General features: G+C 39.3%; 1 protein-coding gene across 1 annotated transcript; it reads right to left on the minus strand.

The window, feature by feature from the left end:
• Nucleotides 1-189: 189 nt before the first annotated feature.
• On the minus strand, nt 190-2,355 carry LOC140832940 (DNA-directed RNA polymerases II, IV and V subunit 9A). Its single transcript, XM_073197253.1, has 4 exons — nt 2,221-2,355; nt 1,915-1,990; nt 704-862; nt 190-496 (listed from the first exon to the last, which is right to left on the minus strand). Exons 1-4 carry the CDS (start codon nt 2,247-2,249, stop codon nt 416-418), a joined length of 345 nt encoding a protein of 114 aa, XP_073053354.1. The 5' UTR covers nt 2,250-2,355; the 3' UTR covers nt 190-415.
• Nucleotides 2,356-21,177: the final 18,822 nt, after the last annotated feature.

Here is a 21,177-nt window from a genome sequence, read left to right on the forward strand (position 1 = left end):
TAGCTATGGCGCCCAAAACGCTTGAATTTCGTACCCCGGGGGAACTTTATGATACAGGGATTATTACGCTCCAACATGGCGAATTCTAGATTGAAATATTTTGGAATTGTGTTATCAATCATCAAACTGCAAACCCACGATTGAAATATTTTGGAATTGTGTTATCAATCATCAAACTGCAAACCCACGAAGCAATGTAATGAGCCACCAAAATGGCATCTCCCCATGGAAAGATGAACCTTACTTTAGGCGTATCTTGCATAGATGAATCTTCAGTTATAAAAAGTAAAACGGGAATTGACGAATTAGTGTACTTACATCTCTTTCAAATACATTAGAATCCTCCCATGGAACTCTAACGATGAAGTAGGGTCGATGAGACACAGAATGACATTGTGTTGCACAAAATGCAAATTCAATCCCTCCAACGATGGCCACAGTTTGGATTGCAGCAAACAAAGAACAGAGTCATTCCTTCTTCTCCCCTAGCAGTTGCCTGCTCGGAGTGTCAAAATATGAACGGGAATAGAATGAAACTCTACATAGTGCATAAATTCGAGTACATGACATTGAGCAGAGGAAAAAAACCTGAGTTGCTATTATCAAAACATTAGCAAGAGCTGTCGAAAGTGAGTCTCTCTTCTATTTGGCACAATGACAAGTAGTTTACAAGGTCATATCACATTAATAAATGAAATAGTACCTGAAAGAAAACAGCTTCTCCATGACCACAACTGGGGCAACGAAGTGATTTTGTACGTGGAAGTGTAGGATCTGCAGCTACGTCCTGTAAAACTTGGGTGCGCTCCCCAACAGAATGGTGTATTTCATTTCTGTATACACAATTGTTTTCGGAAACCTCCTGCAAGTCAACAGACAAGCCGAAATCATCACCAAAAAATTAAGGAAAACATAAAATTTGGTCAAGAGATAGTCAAAACCTTCAATTTTCACAAGTGGAAACATTCGCAAAATTGAAGAAGCCAAACCAAGAACTTTGGATATATGATTCAAAAGAAGGAAGAAAAGTAGCACAAATTCATAGAATACAACTAGAGATATGCCAGAATACGAGAATCGGTTATTAAACTCTTCCAGGATGTGATAACAATCATGAAAATATTTCAAAGTTGGAATGTCAGGTATAAAAAGACCAACATTGGATCAACTAATCTTGATCAAGAATCAAGATAAAATTAGTACAACTAGTTCAAGAACGCCTAATTAAGGTGTGATTACTAACTCACAGAATCCCAGAAGAGCACATGCCGAACAACATAGGGAACACTGATAACAATTTCAGTTTCCGATGAATATACTGAGAAAGAGGTATCTCTTCTCCATCAAGGTAGCCTCAAACATGATATTTCCGTGGAAAGCAGGGATGCCAACCTTCACTTCATATCGAAACAAGCCAAGACGCCTAGACTTAAATATCTAGCAGAATAGTCAATATGCTATTGACTTGCATCATTCACTAAGCTTCAAGATCTAAAAGAGATGATCAAACGAAAGACCGTTCCTTATATACATTCACAACAGATTGCGGAAAATTCAGTATGCTGCTAGCAGTAGACTTGAGAGGGAGACAAAGATGTGCAAGTTTGTATTCCACCAGCAATAGCAGTGTGCGACATGCTCCGTATATCACAGTAAAAATAGAAATACAAAATATTACAAAAATGCAATCTTCCATAAAAAAAACTTAACAATTCTAGTAAAAAAAATCAATAAGAGCCTTTCTTAAAAATAAAAAGAAAAATAAAAAAGAGAGAACAAGTCAATATAACCCTAAACCCCAAAACCCTATGATTCCCAAAAACATTCACACAATAGAGCCGCTTAATTTGATAAAATAAATAAAAAATCGCCACAACCACGCACAGAAATAGTAAGATAAGGAAACAATTGGACCTGATGATCACAATTCCGGCAAGCATAAAGCAGAATTTTCTGTTCTTTATCTTCCTTGGGATACAAAATATTGTTGCTGCACCACCCACAAACACATCAAAAATTTTTTTTGTAAAAACTCACAGATAATAGCACATAAATCAATGATAGATTCATCATAAAGTCGTAGAAAAAGGCAAATGCTCCCCAGAGCATATAGCACAGGCTTTCAGCCCCATATACTGCATTCATGTCCCGCAGCCGCCCCATTCCCCACGTCAACCCACACACACACACACAAACATGTATGAAAACAAAATAGCATACCATTCACAGCAAAATTTCATGGTACTCATGCTGGAAAATTGGCGGCGTTCCGAACGGGTTCTCTCCTGTTCAGCAGTTCTTGATTTCTTTGTCCTCTATCATTATTATTTATTATATGAAAATAAAGTAGGTCACGGTGACATGTATCTCATCCAAAGAAAAAAATACTTTTAACAAAAAAAAAAAAATCCTATCATAAGATCTCAAAAAAATATATATATATATATATATATATATGTGTGTGTGTGTGAATATGATATAATTATATTTGATATATAATTAATATGAAATATAATGTTTTTTATGAGTATGTTGAGTCAGATATATGTCTTAGAAAATTAATAATTGATCTCGCAAGATTTTTTTGCAAAAAAATAATATATTTTTAGAGTGAGTCTCATGTGAGACCGTCTCACGGATCCTAATCTGTGAGACGGGTCAACTCTACCCATATTCATAATAAAAAGTAATACTCTTAGCATAAAAAATAATAATTTTTCATGGATAACCCAAATAAGAGATCCATCTCACAAATATGACCCGTTAGATCGTCTCACACGAGTTTTTGCCATATTTTTATTAATCGAATCAGATTGAAGATCGATCTCACATAATTGATATGTCTCACTGTAGTGTTTTTTTAAAAAATAATATTTAACTTTCACTTTTTATATAAGTTTTGTTTTTTCTGAAAAATATTTTTAAGAAAATATGTAAACAATAAATTTGATGAAAAACATACTACTCAAAATAATCACGTGATTAGTATTATTATCTCTTAATTATATATTGTGATTGATTTTTAAAAAAAATTTAAAAATTAAATTTTTAAGTAAAAAAAAAGATAAGCCATGAGATGAAATATAAAAACAAGAATTAAACATCCCTTGTTTTCAAAAATATTAGAACTAAAAAAATTAAGATTAAATAAAAATATCTATTAATTTAATAAAAAAAATTATTTTATTTAATATTGTGTTTTTCTCTATTTATCGAATTGGAAAATATTTTACAATATTTTTGAGTGATTAAGGATAATTAAAAAACTTAATATAATAATAATAATAATAATAATAATAATAATGAAGCAATCAATAAATGGATACAATTGTCAATAAAATAAAAATAGAGTATTATAACAACAAAAAACTTAGAGGGCATACATTTAACATAGTATAAATATTATTATTTTTTGTTGGAGTATAATAATTATCTGAACTAAGAAAATAATTAAAATTTAAATCATACAGTTGACACAAGTTACAGATTTTAAAATTTTGAATTACAATTTTTGTTGGAATCGAAAATATGTTTAGAGATGTTAAATAAATATTTTTATTATTTTATTGATTTTGAATCAATCTTAACAATATTTAGGTTGTTAAGAAGTATTCTTAATGAAAGATGATCGGTTACGGTGGCCGGAAACGCAACGGAAGCACAAAATTTTTCGATTTTAGCATATAAATTTCGGCCACCATGAGTTTGTGTAGGAAATACAATAAAACACCAAAATGACATTCATAGTGTATTTAGAAATAGTTACCTATCAACCTCTTAAGGTTGATGATGGCTCCAACCAAGTCGTAAACAACTTGGCTCTTGAATGGAATGAAGATCTACAAGCTTCCTTGGACTCCTTTCTTTCTTTCAAATTAGGTCCACCACTAGCAAACTAGAACCCCTCTTATTTTGCACTAGAAAAATAAAAGGATTTTTCAAAGAGAAGTATTTTTCTTCCTCAACACTTGAAGAGAAAAATTGAGAGAAAACTTGGTAGAATAATACTCAAAGTTTCGGCCATCACATGCTTCAATGGGGGGAAGGGAGACTAGCCTTGGTCTTGCAAAAAGTAGAGATAAAAGTAGCATGCCAAGCCTTGATAGTTGCAAAAGTTGTCTCCAACCCTTCACCTCTCATGCATGCATATATTATATGGTTTTTTAACAAATTAAAAACCATGGACTAAATTTAATTATCTCAAACATATTTGAGACTAATTAAACATAACTTGAATTTACCCAAGTCCCACTAGTTAAATAATTAATTTAAATTGAGCTCTACAAGACTCAATATGGTTTAATTAATTCAACACTTGAATTAATTTAATTTAGTCCATAATAATATTTATGAAAATCACAATTTTCAAATACATTATTCACTTGGCCAACTTTTAATTTAGGAACACTTCCATAAATTAAAATTTACATTTCTCTCATAGAAGTCATACTTCTATTTTTCCTTACACTTATAATCTCATTTATAAGTCGTTCAACACATTGAACTAGTTTCTCCTTTATAGAAGTCATACTTCTAATTTTCCTTACGCTTATAAACTCCTTTATAAGCCGTTCAACACATTGTACTAATTTTACTTCTCAACGGGATCTAGAAAGCCAGCACTTGTGTGGCCCTCAATGGTTCATTGATACAACTAGCCGTGGGTTCACATCTCCATGTGATTCGGACTAAACATGTCCTTATATGAGCATACCCCAATTGCTCCATTCTTACTTATCAACTCCTTGATAACAAGAACGTCAGAACTCAAGTCTGATAGTACCCAACCAATCATGTTAAACGCCTAGCAGCATCGCTTACATGATTCCCTAGGTATCAAATGATAGTGCCTGCAAGAACCATTCAATTATGGTTAGCGTACAGTACGGTCCCTTCAACTCATATATCCCGACCGATTCGACAACCATTGGTTTATCGAGAGTTGTCAATGAATCGATACTATGTGTCATGCCGTAGTTGCATCGATGGTGTAATCTATGAAACTCCTTTCATAATTACCACCATACTCTGATCAGAGATTTCACACTACATATACATGAAAACACATAGGATATCCATACCCGAAGGTAAGCGGTGAATCCCCGACTACAATGTATCGACTCCTATATGTTTCGACAGAACACCCAACCTTGCCACCTGATGACCCCTTGAGAGTCGGTAAACAAGTCAAAGTGCAATGCTAGCACATAGAGTCTCAATGTTGTCCCGGGTCATAAGGACTAATGGTGTACAACCATAAACTAGGACGTTTCCACTCGAAAAGTGAGAACCACTTGGAAAGTCCTTAATGGAGGGTTGTTCAGTGCACTCTTCCAGGAGCACCTATCTGCATGCTTGGACATCAAAATGTCCCCTACCAATGAAACATGGTACTCACATCGCAGATACTAGTCTCTAACTCGAGCGGCCTATATCCTTCTTAGCGGCGGCTGAATCGACTAGGAACTGTTTAGAATATACAGTATTCCAAATATGAGTTTCATGATACTCATCATATGAGCATCTCATATTCTTTCTACTATTTGTATATTCAAGGACTTTATCTATGCAACTAGCATGAGTATACAGATAAAGATGTGCCAAAACAATAATTACAAATATAATTAAAATAAAGATCGTTTATACATAGAGTTTCATTGTGAACAATCGGCCAACACTTGGCTCGACGGGCACCTACTCTAACAATCTCCCACTTGCACTAGAGCCAACTACCCATATGCTTCAAACCTATTGATTCGCGATGCTTCTCGAAAAATGGTCCAGGCAAAGGCTTAGTTAGTGGATCAGCAACATTATCTGCGGAGTCGACTTTGTCAATCATGACATCTCCTCTTTCCATGATCTCTCTGAGGATGTGGTACTTTCTCAATACGTGTTTGGACTTCTGATGAGACCTCGGCTCCTTTGCTTGAGCAATGGCTCCTGTGTTGTCACAAAACACCGGGACAGGAGCAACTCCATTAGGAATGACGCCCAACTCTTAGACGAAATTCCTTATCCAAACTGCCTCCTTTGCTACAGCTGATGCAGCAATGTATTCTGCCTCAGTGGTGGAATCCGCTGTACTGTCTTGCTTGGAACTCTTCCAAGAGACAGCAGCACCATTGAGCATGAATATGAATCCAGAGGTTGACTTTGAGTCATCAATATCGCTTTGGAAGCTAGAGTCGGTATAGCCTTCCAATTTTAGTTCTCCACCCCCATAGACCAAGAACAATTGATTGGTCCTCCTCAAGTACTTGAGGATGTCTTTCACAGCTTTCCAATGTGGAAGACTAGGGTTCGATTGATATCTCCTCACTACACTTAGTGCAAAAGCCACGTCAGAACGTGTGGATATCATTCCATACATGATGCTACCAATTGCCGAAGCATACGGAATGTGTGTCATCGCCGCTATCTCCGCATCAGTCTTGGGAGACATAGACTTGGATAGGGTCACGCCATGACACATTGGTAGATGTCCTCTCTTGGACTCATCCATCGAGAATCGCTTCAGGATGGTATCAATGTATGTGGACTGGGTGAGACCAAGCAATCTCTTTGATCTATCTCTATAGATTTGTATTCCCAATACAAAAGATGCTTCACCCAAGTCTTGCATCGAGAACTTGCTTGCTAACCATATCTTGGTTGATTGCAACATTCCTACATCATTCCCAATGAGTAAAATGTCATCAACATACAGTACCAAGAATGTCACAGCACTCCCACTGACCTTCTTATACACACAGGGTTCCTCAGGATTCTTAGTAAAATCAAACTCTTTGATTGTACTATCGAATCTAAGGTTCCAACTCCTAGATGCCTGTTTTAGACCATAAATAGATCTCTGAAGTTTGCATACCATATGCTCACTTCCGACAGATGTAAACCCTTCGGGTTGAGACATGTAAATTTCTTCCTTAATATCCCCATTAAGAAAGGCTGTCTTAACATCCATCTGCCATATCTCATAGTCATACCATGCAGCTATGGCTAGCAAAATCCTTATGGACTTGAACATTGCGACTGGAGAAAAGGTTTCTTCAAAGTCAACTCCTTGTCTTTGAGTATATCCTTTTGCTACCAATCGCGCTTTGAAGGTCGATACCTTCCCATCCGCCCCAAGTTTCCTCTTGTAAATCCATTTACACCCTATGGGAATAGTTCCCTCAGGTGGATCCACAAGATTCCACACTTGGTTCGAATGCATGGAATTCATCTCAGATTCCATTGCTTCAAGCCACTTGGATGAATCGGCATCAGATAACGCTTCCTTGAAGGTCCTTGGATCACATCCAAGGTTAGGCTCATCACGGCCCTCTTCAAGAAGCAGACCATACCTCATAGGTGGTCTCGAGACTCTCTTGGATCTTCTAGGAGCTTGTATCTCCTCCCTTGGCTCTTCGGGTGTGGGTTCTACAATTGTGGGTGTCTCTCGAACTTCTTCGATTTCTATCATCTCTCCTTTTCTATTCAATAAAAATTCCCTTTCCAAAAAGGTTGCATTCCTAGAAACAAATACCTTTGTTTCTTGGGGATGATAGAAGTAATATCCAACAGAATTCTTTGGATATCCCACAAAGTAACATAAAATGGATCGATAATCCAATTTATCTCCCACTACTTGCTTCACATAAGCAGGGCACCCCCATATTCTAAAATATGAGTATTTGGGTGGCTTACCTGTAATGCCCAGAACACTGAGTGATCATTCTGAATTGGTAGATATGTTATGAATAATGTGCATAGAGATAAGAAATAAGAGATGAAGAAGTTTGGCTTGAAATGTAGAATTATGCAAGTTTAATTCGAAGCCACACCGCATCTGCGGTATAAGACAGCACCGCACCCGCGGTGTAAAGAGAGAAAATAAGATTTGGTGCGAAGCAAGACCGCACCCGCGGTCTTAACCATACCGCACCCGCGGTATAATTCCAGTAGGGTCACCGCACCCGCGGTAGTAACAGGAGCGCACCCGCGGTCGATAGTTTTTGAAAATTACTAGCCCTGCCGAGACATGAGCGCACCCGCGCTCATGTTAGCACCGCACCCGCGGTGATGCATGCGAGGAATCCACTCTCCTTCTCCTGTTGACACATGGCATGGTATATATATAGAATTGTGCTGATTCATTCATTCTTCATTTCCAGCCAGAGAACCGAGACTTCCTCTCCAAGCATCTTCAAGTTCTTCACTTTGATTCTTAAGTTGTGTATGATTTAGCCATCCAAACTTTGAACTAAATAGAAATTCTTGCTCCTTGCATCGACGGCTACAAAGTGATGTAAGTTTCATTTAATTTCAGCATGGTTCGGATTTTAGATGTTGGGGAAATTGGAATATGATAGTTATATTGTGTTCTTGCCGTATTGAACATGATATATTCATAAACGGATCAAAGAATGGATGTCAAATGTAATTGTGGTTATTTTCAGCAGATATTGTGATGAGATTATGCAGCTTGTACGATCTTGACATAAATATTGTAATGTTGGTGATTTGATGATATAGTCTTGTATTGAGTTTAAGATTTGGATTGACCGGTATTACGAATATATTTCGTTATGCTGTCAAATTATATCGAGATCACGTAGTGACTTGGATATGTGTTGATTAGATGAGAGATTGATAGATTGTATATCCACATTTCCATTTCAGATTCGTCTTTACGACCGTGACAGCGACTGTGCAAAGAAAGGTATAGTACATGTTTTGTTTGGGGAATCACGACTCAAAGGAGATCACATTTGAGTTCCCAACCAAAATCACATACTTGTTTTATTATCTATACATTGATATGATTATGATTGTTTATAGATTTGTTTCTAGAATTTGTATGCAAATCTTGCTATGCTTTGTTTACAGATCATGTTGCTTTGCATTAAGATGATCATGCATGGTTACAGATTTTGTATTCATGCATTAAGATAGGAAAGTCTGAGAGATCATCCAGACTTCTAGACGTTCGGTGATATCACAGCTTAGGGGAAGATCACCGCCCCTATTGTAGACGCGGATACAGATCAGGCCGAAGTCTAGGAATAAGACGTACCGTCACCCCGATTGGGAGGGTAGGTGATATATCGTCTTATTCACACCGAGATCCCTAGAGTTCTAGTCGAGTCGAGTCTAGACATGATTAGATTCGCATTGCATGATTTTATATGAATGACATTCATATCCGCATGTTTCATGTTTTAGATTGTTTTAATGCATGTAAACATGTTTATACTGAGATTTGTTCTCACCGGTTTTCCGGCTGTTGTTATGTCTGTATGTGTGCATAACAACAGGTGGGGCAGGATCTGGGTCGAGACAACGATGATCGTGATAGCGTGGTGATCTCGGGCGCAACAGAGGACTAGTGGTTCTTTTGTTAGACTTGTACTATCATTTGAGTTTAGATGATAGTGAACACTAGTTGTATATAGAATAAGACATGTATCTTTTGTTGTATGTTGTAAAATAAATAAAGAACTTATGCTTGTTTAGTTACATTTGATTTAATGTAAAAAGCGAAAAAAATTGACCCACATTTGAGAATAACGATCCATTTAATCCCAAGAAGAAGAATTAGAGCTCGGGTCCCCACAACAGGTGGTATCAGAGCCAGAGTTCCTTTAGACTGAGAATAGAATAGAGTGAGCGGGGTAGATCGAGTCATCTTCCTTGCTTATATCATGCTAGCATATCATGATTTATTGCTTTTCGTCTTACATGTTGTGTGTTATCTGATTGATTACAGCATGTAATTGACTGAATCAGAACCGATTCTGGATCAGAGGTAAATGATCAGAGGAGGGCTGAGACAGTTGTATATCTTGTTTACTAATCTGTTGGTTTATTAGATATGCCTCCTAGAAGAGCAGCCATACCTCTACGACCACCAGCGCCAGAACAGGGGAGTACATCCGGAGAGCACATGGATGTTACTGCGACGCCTATGGAAACTCTGTTGAAACGATTTGAGTCGTTTAGACCACCAACCTTAAAGGGTACAGAACTTGCAGTTGACTGTGAAAACTGGCTTGAGGATATCGAGATGTTATTCGAATCCTTGGAATACAGTGATGAGAAACGGGTAAATCTTATTGGCCATCAATTGCAAGATGTAGCCAAGAACTGGTGGTTGAACATGAGAAGAGCACTGGAGCAACGTGGTACCGAAATTACATGGAAAGTGTTCAAGACGGAATTCTATTTGCGTTTCTTTCCCAAATCCTATCGTAAAGATAAAGGTGCTGAATTTGCCAATCTGAGGCAAGGGGCTTTGAGCATTGAAGAATATGTTGCCAAGTTTTCTTCGTTGCTTCGTTTCGCACCTCATGTTTCGGGAAATGACGAGGTTATGGCGGATCAATTTATCAATGGCTTAAATCCGGACATCTTTACGTTGGTGAACACGGGGAGACCTAATAATTTTGCGGATGCATTAAATCGGGCCAAAGGAGCGGAAGCAGGACTGATAAGACAACGGAGTGCTCCATATGTTGCTCCTGCGCCAAGACCACCACAACTTTCAGTACAACCTCCTCCTTATAGATTTGAAAGCGGCGGTAGTAGTAGCGGCAGAAAGGATCAATTGAAAGCCAAGGGTAAACAGTTTAAAAGACCAGGGAGCAGTTCGTCGAGCTCCAGCGGATCAAGACAGACTGGTTTTGATCAGAGTACCAGGTATTCAGGTGTTTATTGCAGTTCCTGTGGAGGAAAACATGCGACTGAACAGTGCCAGGGAGTTACAGGCCGATGCAACATTTGTAGGCAACCGGGGCATTTTGCCAAAGTCTGTCCACAGAGGAGTGTACAGCCAGCCCAGAGTGGACGAGCATCCGGGTCAGTACCTCAGTTTGAGCGGCAGGCACCATCGGTTCACTCTTTTCAGCCTCCACCAGCACCGACTCAACCCAGAGCTCGAGGTAGTCAGACAGTGAGTCAACCTCCGAGGCAATAGGCTCAAGTGTTTGCATTTACAGAAGAGCAAGCACAAGATGCACCAGATGATGTTATAGCAGGTAACTGCTCTCTTTATGGTTATCCTGCTTATATATTGATAGATACAGGTGCATCGCATACATTCATTTCGGAGCGATTTGCATTGTTACATTCATTGCCTGTTGAGACTTTGTTAGATGTTGTGTCGATTAATTCTCCGTTGGGAAGTGGATTGATATCTGTAACTACGGTTAGACATTGCATTCTACAGTTTGAGGGGCATGAGATTGACCTAGATTGTATAGTGTTGGGTCTAGCTGATTTTGATTGTATAGTCGGTATTGACATGCTAACGAAGTACAGAGCCACTGTAGATTGTTTCCATAAGATTGTCAGATTCAGACCCGAGATGACAGACGAGTGGAAATTCTACGGGAAGGGTTCCAGATCTCGGATTCCCTTGATTTCGGCTCTTACTATGAACAGATTGTTACAAAAAGGAGCAGATGGTTTCTTTATTTATGCTGTAGATATGCAGAAATCGAGCCCGGCATTGGCGGATCTGCCAGTAGTACGGGAATTTACAGATATTTTTCCAGATGAGATCCCAGGATTACCTCCGGTGCGAGAGGTAGATTTTAGTATTGATCTTGTACCAGGTACCGTCCCTATTTCGAGAGCTCCGTATAGGATGGCACCCAGCGAACTAAAAGAATTGAAAGCACAGTTAGAAGATCTTCTGGCCAAGGGATATATCAGACCTAGTGTATCTCCTTGGGGCGCTCCGGTGCTGTTTGTGCGAAAGAAAGACGGTTCGATGCGCTTGTGTATAGACTACCGGCAACTGAATAAGGCAACAATCAAGAATAAATATCCATTGCCTATGATCGATGATTTATTTGATCAATTGCAGGGATTATCTGTTTATTCTAAGATTGATTTGCGATCGGGATATCATCAGCTCAGAGTTCGAGATGTAGACATACCGAAGACAACATTTCGAACCAGGTATGGACATTACGAATTCATTGTCATGCCTTTTGGGTTGACAAATGCTCCAGCGGTATTTATGGGCTTGATGAATCAAGTTTTTCAGAGGTATTTGGATGATTTTGTGATCGTGTTTATTAATGATATTTTGGTGTATTCGAAGAACAGAAATGAGCATGCAGAGCATCTCAGAATTGTCTTGCAGATGTTGAGAAACGAGCAACTGTATGCGAAATTGTCAAAGTGTGAGTTTTGGCTGAATCGAGTTGTATTCTTGGGGCATATCATTTCTGGAGATGGTATTTCTGTTGATCCGAGTAAAGTGGAAGCTGTGATAAATTGGCCAAGACCGACTTCGGTATGAGAAATACGCAGTTTCATGGGTCTGGCAGGATACTACCGAAGATTTATTCAAGATTTCTCCAGTATTGCAAAGCCAATCACACAATTGACACAGAAGAATATGCCATTCGTTTGGTCAGAGGAGTGCGAGTCTAGCTTCCTAGAACTGAAGAAAAGGCTGACTAGTGCTCCAGTGTTGACGATACCTTCAGGTACAGGTGATTTCGTTGTATATTGTGATGCCTCTCATAGAGGGTTGGGATGTGTTCTTATGCAACGGGGTCATGTGATCGCATACGCCTCGAGACAATTGAAGCCACATGAAGTTCGATACCCCATTCATGATCTAGAACTGGCGGCTATCGTTTTTGCATTGAAGATTTGGCGTCACTATCTCTACGGCGAGAAATTTGAGATTTTCTCCGATCACAAGAGCCTGAAGTACCTATTTTCTCAGTCAGAATTGAATATGAGGCAGCGTAGATGACTTGATTTACTGAAAGACTTTGATTGCGAAATCAAATATTATCCAGGGAAGTCAAATGCAGCAGCAGATGCCTTAAGTCGAAAGGTATGTGCCTTGTCCTTATCGACGATAGGTGTTAATAATTTAGTTGAGAAATGCTGCTTGTCTGGGTTAGAATTTGATACAGATAGTAAGCCACTCCGACTTGCTACGATCCAAGTTGAACCTGATTTGATTATGAGGATCAAAGAAGCACAGAGAAGAGATCAGAACGTGCAAAGATCGATTCAAATGGTCAGATCAGGGCATATGTCAGACTATCAGGTACATGATCATGTGCTGTACGTGAATAACCGTCTTGTTGTGCCAGATGTTGCAGAGTTGAGACAGCAGATTCTGTCAGAGGCACATGGTAGTCGGTTCAGCATTCATCCTGGTGGCAGGAAGATGTATAATGACTTGAAGACACAATTCTGGTGGAAACAAATGAAATCAGATATTGCTGAATTTGTGTCTAAGTGTTTGAACTGCCAACAGGTAAAAGCTGAAAGAAAGAAGCCGGGAGGTTTACTTCAGAGTTTATCTATTTCAGAATGGAAATGGGACCACATTTCCATGGATTTCGTGACGAAGTTACCTCGATCATCCAGAGGCTGCGATGCGATTTGGGTCATTATTGACAGATTGACCAAATCTGCTTGTTTCATTCCGTACAGAATGACGTATAGACAAGATCAGATGGCGGAGATATATATTCGAGAGGTAGTCAGATTGCATGGAGTGCCGAAGTCTATCGTATCAGATCGTGATCCACGATTCACTTCTCACTTTTGGCACAGCTTACAGCAGGCTTTGGGTACGACATTACACCTGAGTACTGCTTATCACCCTCAGACAGACGGACAGTCAGAACGGACTACAGACACTAGAGGATATGTTGAGAGCCGTTGTGCTAGATTTTGGCATTAGTTGGCAAGATTCCCTACCTCTTTGCGAATTTTCTTACAATAATAGCTATCAGACGAGTATCGAGATGGCACCGTTTGAAGCTTTGTATGGCAAGAAGTGCAGATCTTCGCTATATTGGGATGATATCTCAGAAGTACCAGAACTGGGGCCAGACATGATTCGTGACATGACTGAGAAGGTGAAAGTTATTCAGAAAAGAATGAAGACAGCACAGGATAGACAAGCAAAGTACGTCAATATCCGACGTAGACCGTTAGTATTTGAGGCAGGAGATAGAGTATTCTTAAAGATTTCTCCTTTCAGAGGCGTTGTAAGATTTGGCAAACGCGGGAAACTATCTCCTCGATACATTGGGCCTTACGAAATTCTTGAGAAGATTGGCGATCGAGCTTACAGACTTGCTCTTCCTCCTTCTCTATCCGGAATACATGACGTGTTTCACGTATCAATGTTGCGAAGATATATGCCAGATGTTTCTCATGTCATTCAACCTGACGAAGCTGAACTTGATCAGACTCTGAGCTATGTGGAACAACCGATACAGATTCTTGATCGGAAAGACAAGCAACTCAGAACGAAGACTATTCCACTTGTGAAAGTTCAGTGGAGTCGTCATGGCATCGAGGAAGCGACTTGGGAAACAGAGGCAGACATGAGGCAGAAACACCCCGAGTTATTTATATGATGTAAGTATTTATTCAGTTTTAGATTGTAATACTGTTTTAAATACTCTAATTGATTTATTTCAAGTTCGAGGACGAACTTATGTCTTAGAGGGGGAGAAATGTAATGCCCAGAACACTGAGTGATCATTCTGAATTGGTAGATATGTTATGAATAATGTGCATAGAGATAAGAAATAAGAGATGAAGAAGTTTGGCTTGAAATGTAGAATTATGCAAGTTTAATTCGAAGCCACACCGCATCTGCGGTATAAGACAGCACCGCACCCTCGGTGTAAAGAGAGAAAATAAGATTTGGTGCGAAGCAAGACCGCACCCGCGGTCTTAACCATACCGCACCCGCGGTATAATTCCAGTAGGGTCACCGCACCCGCGGTAGTAACAGGAGCGCACCCGCGGTCGATAGTTTTTGAAAATTACTAGCCCTGCCGAGACATGAGCGCACCCGCGCTCATGTTAGCACCGCACCCGCGGTGATGCATGCGAGGAATCCACTCTCCTTCTCCTGTTGACACATGGCATGGTATATATATAGAATTGTGCTGATTCATTCATTCTTCATTTCCAGCCAGAGAACCGAGACTTCCTCTCCAAGCATCTTCAAGTTCTTCACTTTGATTCTTAAGTTGTGTATGATTTAGCCATCCAAACTTTGAGCTAAGTAGAAAGTCTTGCTCCTTGCATCGACGGCTACAAAGTGATGTAAGTTTCATTTAATTTCAGCATGGTTCGGATTTTAGATGTTGGGGAAATTGGAATATGATAGTTATATTGTGTTCTTGCCGTATTGAACATGATATATTCATAAACGGATCAAAGAATGGATGTCAAATGTAATTGTGGTTATTTTCAGCAGATATTGTGATGAGATTATGCAGCTTGTACGATCTTGACATAGATATTGTAATGTTGGTGATTTGAGGATATAGTCTTGTATTGAGTTTAAGATTTGGATTGACCGGTATTACGAATATATTTCGTTATGCTGTCAAATTATATCGAGATCACGTAGTGACTTGGATATGTGTTGATTAGATGAGAGATTGATAGATTGTATATCCACATTTCCATTTCAGATTCGTCTTTACGACCGTGACAGCGACTGTGCAAAGAAAGGTATAGTACATGTTTTGTTTGGGGAATCACGACTCAAAGGAGATCACATTTGAGTTCCCAACCAAAATCACATACTTGTTTTATTATCTATACCTTCATATGATTATGATTGTTTATAGATTTGTTTCTAGAATTTGTATGCAAATCTTTGTGAGGACCCGGACGCTAATCAAGTACTTAATCATCATTGGGACTAATTAATCAATTATAAAACAGGGTCTAAAATTTTTTTTTAAAATACAAAGCGGAAACGTAATGTAATTTACTCAAATTACATACTAAACATGAACATACATCTCAGTATAAAAGTACAAGTCCTGTACAACATACATTTATTCAACTAGGGTTTAACAACTAATATCAAGTGTCTAACCCTATCTCTAAATCAAGTCTGGAATCACCACGCTATCTGTCTTCTCTCATCCTCTTCTTGACCCTGATCCAGCCCCACCTGTTGTCATGCACACATACAAAACAAGACAACAGTCGGATAACTCCGGTGAGAATGAATCCCAGTATAAACAATGTATACATGCAATCATATAAAAGCATATACGCAAGCATATAAGAACTATTCATAACATGTCTCAAATCAGAAACATAAATCAATATCAAGCATTCAATAAACATGAATGATATAAACAATGTAAATCAACATGTCGTATCAGACTCAACTCAACCGACGCGTCATCTCAGACTCGACTCAACTGACACGTCGTCTCAGACTCGACTCAACTCTATCCTAGGGATCCCGATATCTGGATATAGGTAATTATATCGAATCTCAGTCGATAGGAATGAATCAATCCCTAAACGGCATCGATATAATTCATATATCAGTGTCTGGGCGAATCAGCCGCAGAATTGACGACTCAGTCAATAACCCGACGAATCAGCCGGTAATTAGGCGAATCAGCCCATAATCAGACAACTCAGCCTGTAATTAAGCGAATCAGCTTAAGTTTAGACGAATCAGTCCATAACCAGACGAATCAGCCAATAACCCGACGAATCAGCCGGTGACTAGGAGAATCAGCCTATGACTCAACGACTCAGTAATCAATACATGCATTCAGTATCTAAACAAATCAGTCAATGACTAGCGAATCAGCAGTCATTACATACAGTAGCTATAAATCAATAGACTACAAATACCAATCTTATCATACATTAGCTATAACTCAATAGACTACAATCATAAGTCTCATCAATTGCAAATATCAATGCAATAAATGAAAGTATGTGATTTAGGGAAACTCGAGTCAAACCTCACTCGAGTTGTGCAATCCCAACTCAACATTAATTTATATCTTTCTTTCTGATACTCTGACTCTGTCGAAGTCTCGAACCCCAAGCCTGTCAATACTCAATCTGACAAGAACAATATCGAGGAGTATACTATCATACACCACTCGAATTAAATCTGTCCTGCTCAATACTCAATCTAATTCAATATCGATGGCATAACGGTATAATATCAATATACCCAACAATACCCTATCAATCAGATATTAATTCTAATATCTCATACTCAATAACAACTCAATTCTGATATCACTTGACTCCAAAACTATTCCGAAAATCATAACAATTCCATAATCAGTCCGTTTCTTAATCTGACTTCGATTCTATGATGTCTAATATGTCAAGAACAACATATATGAGTTCCATTCAATTCTGACAATATCATAATTTCAAAGCATGTTAAAACGTAATAAAACTCACATCCAGTTGTAGCCTGCGTAGATAGGAACACAGTACCGAAGTCGGATTTAAAATCTAACGGACGGATTGATCGCAAATCGAATTCTAAAATTCAAAAGCTATTTTCCTTCGAAGCTTTCGTTTCCTTTTTCTTTTTCCTTCATTTGCACGTATATACATATATATATATACTCCATGCATGTGAGAGAAACGTGGCACAATTTTCACAACACACGCCTCTCGCTCGGGCGGACATAAGTTTCCGCCCGGGCGAGTAACTCTCGGCCCTCGCTAGTTCAAGCAGTCTCGCTCGGGCGAGCACAAAATTCCGCCCGGGCGAGTAACTCTCGGCCCTCTTCTCCTAGGCACTCGCGCTCGGGCGGTTAAAAACTTCTGCCCGGGCGCGCCATGTTCGCCCAACAATTTAGTCCTCTCAAATTAATCTCCAAAATGGTCCGGGTTATAATCATGTCCACTCATAATCAATAATCTCAGATTAATCTAATTAAAATCTCGGGCATTACAATCTTGCTATGCTTTGTTTACAGATCATGTTGCTTTGCATTAAGATGATCATGCATGGTTACAGATTTTGTATTCATGCATTAAGATAGGAAAGTCTGAGAGATCATCCAGACTTCTAGACGTTCGGCGATATCACAGCTTAGGGGAAGATCACCGCCCCTATTGTAGACGCGGATACAGATCAGGCCGAAGTCTAGGAATAAGACGTACCGTCACCCCGATTGGGAGGGTAGGTGATAGATCGTCTTATTCACACCGAGATCCCTAGAGTTCTAGTCGAGTCGAGTCTAGACATGATTAGATTCGCATTGCATGATTTTATATGAATGACATTCATATCCGCATGTTTCATGTTTTAGATTGTTTTAATGCATGTAAACATGTTTATACTGGGATTTGTTCTCACCGGTTTTCCGGCTGTTGTTATGTCTGTATGTGTGCATAACAACAGGTGGGGCAGGATCTGGGTCGAGACAACGATGATCGTGATAGCGTGGTGATCTCGGGCACAGCAGAGGACTAGTGGTTCTTTTGTTAGACTTGTACTATCATTTGAGTTTAGATGATAGTGAACACTAGTTGTATATAGAATAAGACATGTATCTTTTGTTGTATGTTGTAAAATAAATAAAGAACTTATGCTTGTTTAGTTACATTTGATTTAATGTAAAAAGCGAAAAAAATTGACCCACATTTGAGAATAACGATCCATTTAATCCCAAGAAGAAGAATTAGAGCCCGGGTCCCCACATTACCCATCATATCTCATATGGTGTCTTATCAACTGCTTTTGTATGGACATTGTTCAACAACAGTTCCGCTGTCTCAAGCGCATATCCCCAAAAGGATGGCGGCAACTCCGTGAACCCCATCATAGACCGAACCATGTCCATCAAAGTCCGGTTACGACGCTCCGAAACATCATTCAACTGTGGTGTAGCGGGCGGAGTCCACTGTGAGAGAATCTCATTCTCCCTTAGATACTCTTGGAACTCGGCACTCAAGTACTCACCACCCCGATCCGATCGAAGTGTCTTGATGCTTCGTCCCAACTGATTCTCTACTTCACTTCTGAATTCTTTGAACCTTTCAAAAGCTTCAGAATTGTATTTCATCAAATACACATACCCATACCTCGAGAAATCATCGGTAAAGGTGATGAAGTAGGCATGTCCATGCTTAGTTGTGATGCTAAGCGGACTGCACACATCGGTATGGATCAAATCCAATAACCCTTTGGCTCGCTCCACATGGCCCTTAAATGGAATTTTGGTCATCTTTCTTTTTAGACAGGATTCACAAGTCGTGAGAGCATTAATATCAGACATATCAACATGCCAACTCCCACTAGCTTGTTCATCCTTCTTAAGGAAATATGTCATAATCGAGCATGCCATAATTGTGCCGAATTTAGAGTATCTTGTTTTCTCTTGTTTGTTGTTGTTATCGTTTGGACATTGTTTAGTGGAATATCTTTCAATTTTAAGTTATAGAGATCGTTTTCAAGTTCCCCGGTACCAACTAAACATTCATTCTTGTATATGTTGCAAACACATTTGCTAAATAAACAAGAAAATCCATCTTTGTCCAACATAGAAATGGAAATAATGTTTTTCACCAAGTCGGGTACAAACAAAACATCTCTCAAAATTAACTTGAAATCATTGTTCAAAAGCAAGTAAACATCTCCTACTGCCTTGGCAGCAACCCTTGCTCCATTTCCCATCCTCAAAAAGGTCTCACCTTTTCTAAGCCTTCTACTTCTTCCCATCACCTGCAAATCATTACAGAGATGTGAGCCACAGCCGGTATCTAATACCCAAGAAGTAGAGTTAATTGAAATGTTTACTTCAATATAGAACATACCGTTTCCAGAACCCTTCTGGGCAAGATATTCCCTGCAGTTACGCCTCCAATGTCCAGGCTTCTTGCAGTAATGACAAACGTCAACAGTCTTGTTAGCCTTCACTGGTGTGGCTACCACAACGGGACTCGGAGCTTGCCTCTTCAAGGGCACGTTCTTCTTGGGACATTGGAAAGAACGCTTCTTCCTCTTCCCACGTGGATCGGTCTTCGTACCAGATGAAGAACCCACATAAAGAACTGACTTCTCTTTCTTGATAGTGGACTCAAAAGTCACAAGCATGTTCACCAACTCCTCAAGGGTCGGCTCCATCTTGTTCATATTGAAGTTCACCACAAAAGGATCAAATGAGCTAGGCAGCGATAGCAGCAACACGTCGGTGGTCAACTCTGAAGGCAACATCAAATCCATGCCAACAAGCTTGTCCACGAGTCCAATCATCTTTAGGCCATGCTCATGGACCGAGGCCCCATCTCGCATGCGCAAAGTGATTAGCTCCTTGACGATAGCATGCCTAAGAGGCCGAGTCTGCTCACCAAAGAGCTCCTTGAGGTGCAAATGAATGTCAGCAGCACTCTTTGCACCCTCAAAACGCCTCTGCAGCTCATCATTCATAGAAGCATGCATATAACACTTGGTCTTCAAGTCATGGTCACACCAATCTTTGTAGGTCTGCAATTCCTCAGGAGTGCAGTCAGTCGGAGCCTTATCAGGGGGCGACTCAGTCAGTGTATATGCAATCTTTTCCGAGTTCAAGACGATTTTCAGGTTTCTTAGCCAAGTGAGGTAGTTAGGTCCGGTTAACACATGTTTTTCGAGTATGGCAGAAAGCGGATTGCGAATTGAAGACATTGTCAAATAGTACTGAAAAGTAAACAGATAAATGTTAATGACTATTTTAAAATATTTAGTAAGATATAAAGTATGGACTTTAACTTTATAAATGTTTACTCCCACTGTTTTGACATCTTTCACTACCCTCTAGTGAAAACGGGAAACTCCTTTCCTCAGTAGGTACGTAAGGTCCAATTAGCGAATTATGATCCCGAATAATATCAGTCAATCACAATTCCTAAAAGGTAGTTTCCAATTGCATCACAATGCAACCCTCTACGTAAACTTTTGTCTCACGTTTGATTAGGACCCAATAATATGACGTCGTTCATCTTTACGTGTCAAGCCTTACCCATCGATGTTGAACCTTAATGGACGGTCGCCAAGAGTTCCCTCAATAATATGAGCCGAAGTCATGGGAGTTCCACGTAGTTCACATCACCATGTCAAATGGATGTCACAGCTTTCCGGTACTAAGGGCCCCCCCAATAATATGAGCCGAGCCCCGAGTACGGGTAGCGATTCGTCATGCACCCATTTGTCGATGGAAGACAAGGAAATTATAAACAAATTTATAATTCCCCTTTTCGGGCTTGATATTAATTTTGAATCTTATTCAAAATGAGGGTTTTTTAATTTTGAAAGGTCTTATCATTAATTTTATTTAAAAGCTCGCCATGTTTGATCGTATGATTGCCGGATTCATGCAACTTTGTTATTATAATAATAACGCACATACTCATTAT

The sequence above is a fragment of the Primulina eburnea genome, chromosome 5 (genome assembly GCF_022965805.1).
Source record: "Primulina eburnea isolate SZY01 chromosome 5, ASM2296580v1, whole genome shotgun sequence".
NCBI classification, from domain to species: Eukaryota; Viridiplantae; Streptophyta; class Magnoliopsida; order Lamiales; family Gesneriaceae; genus Primulina; species Primulina eburnea.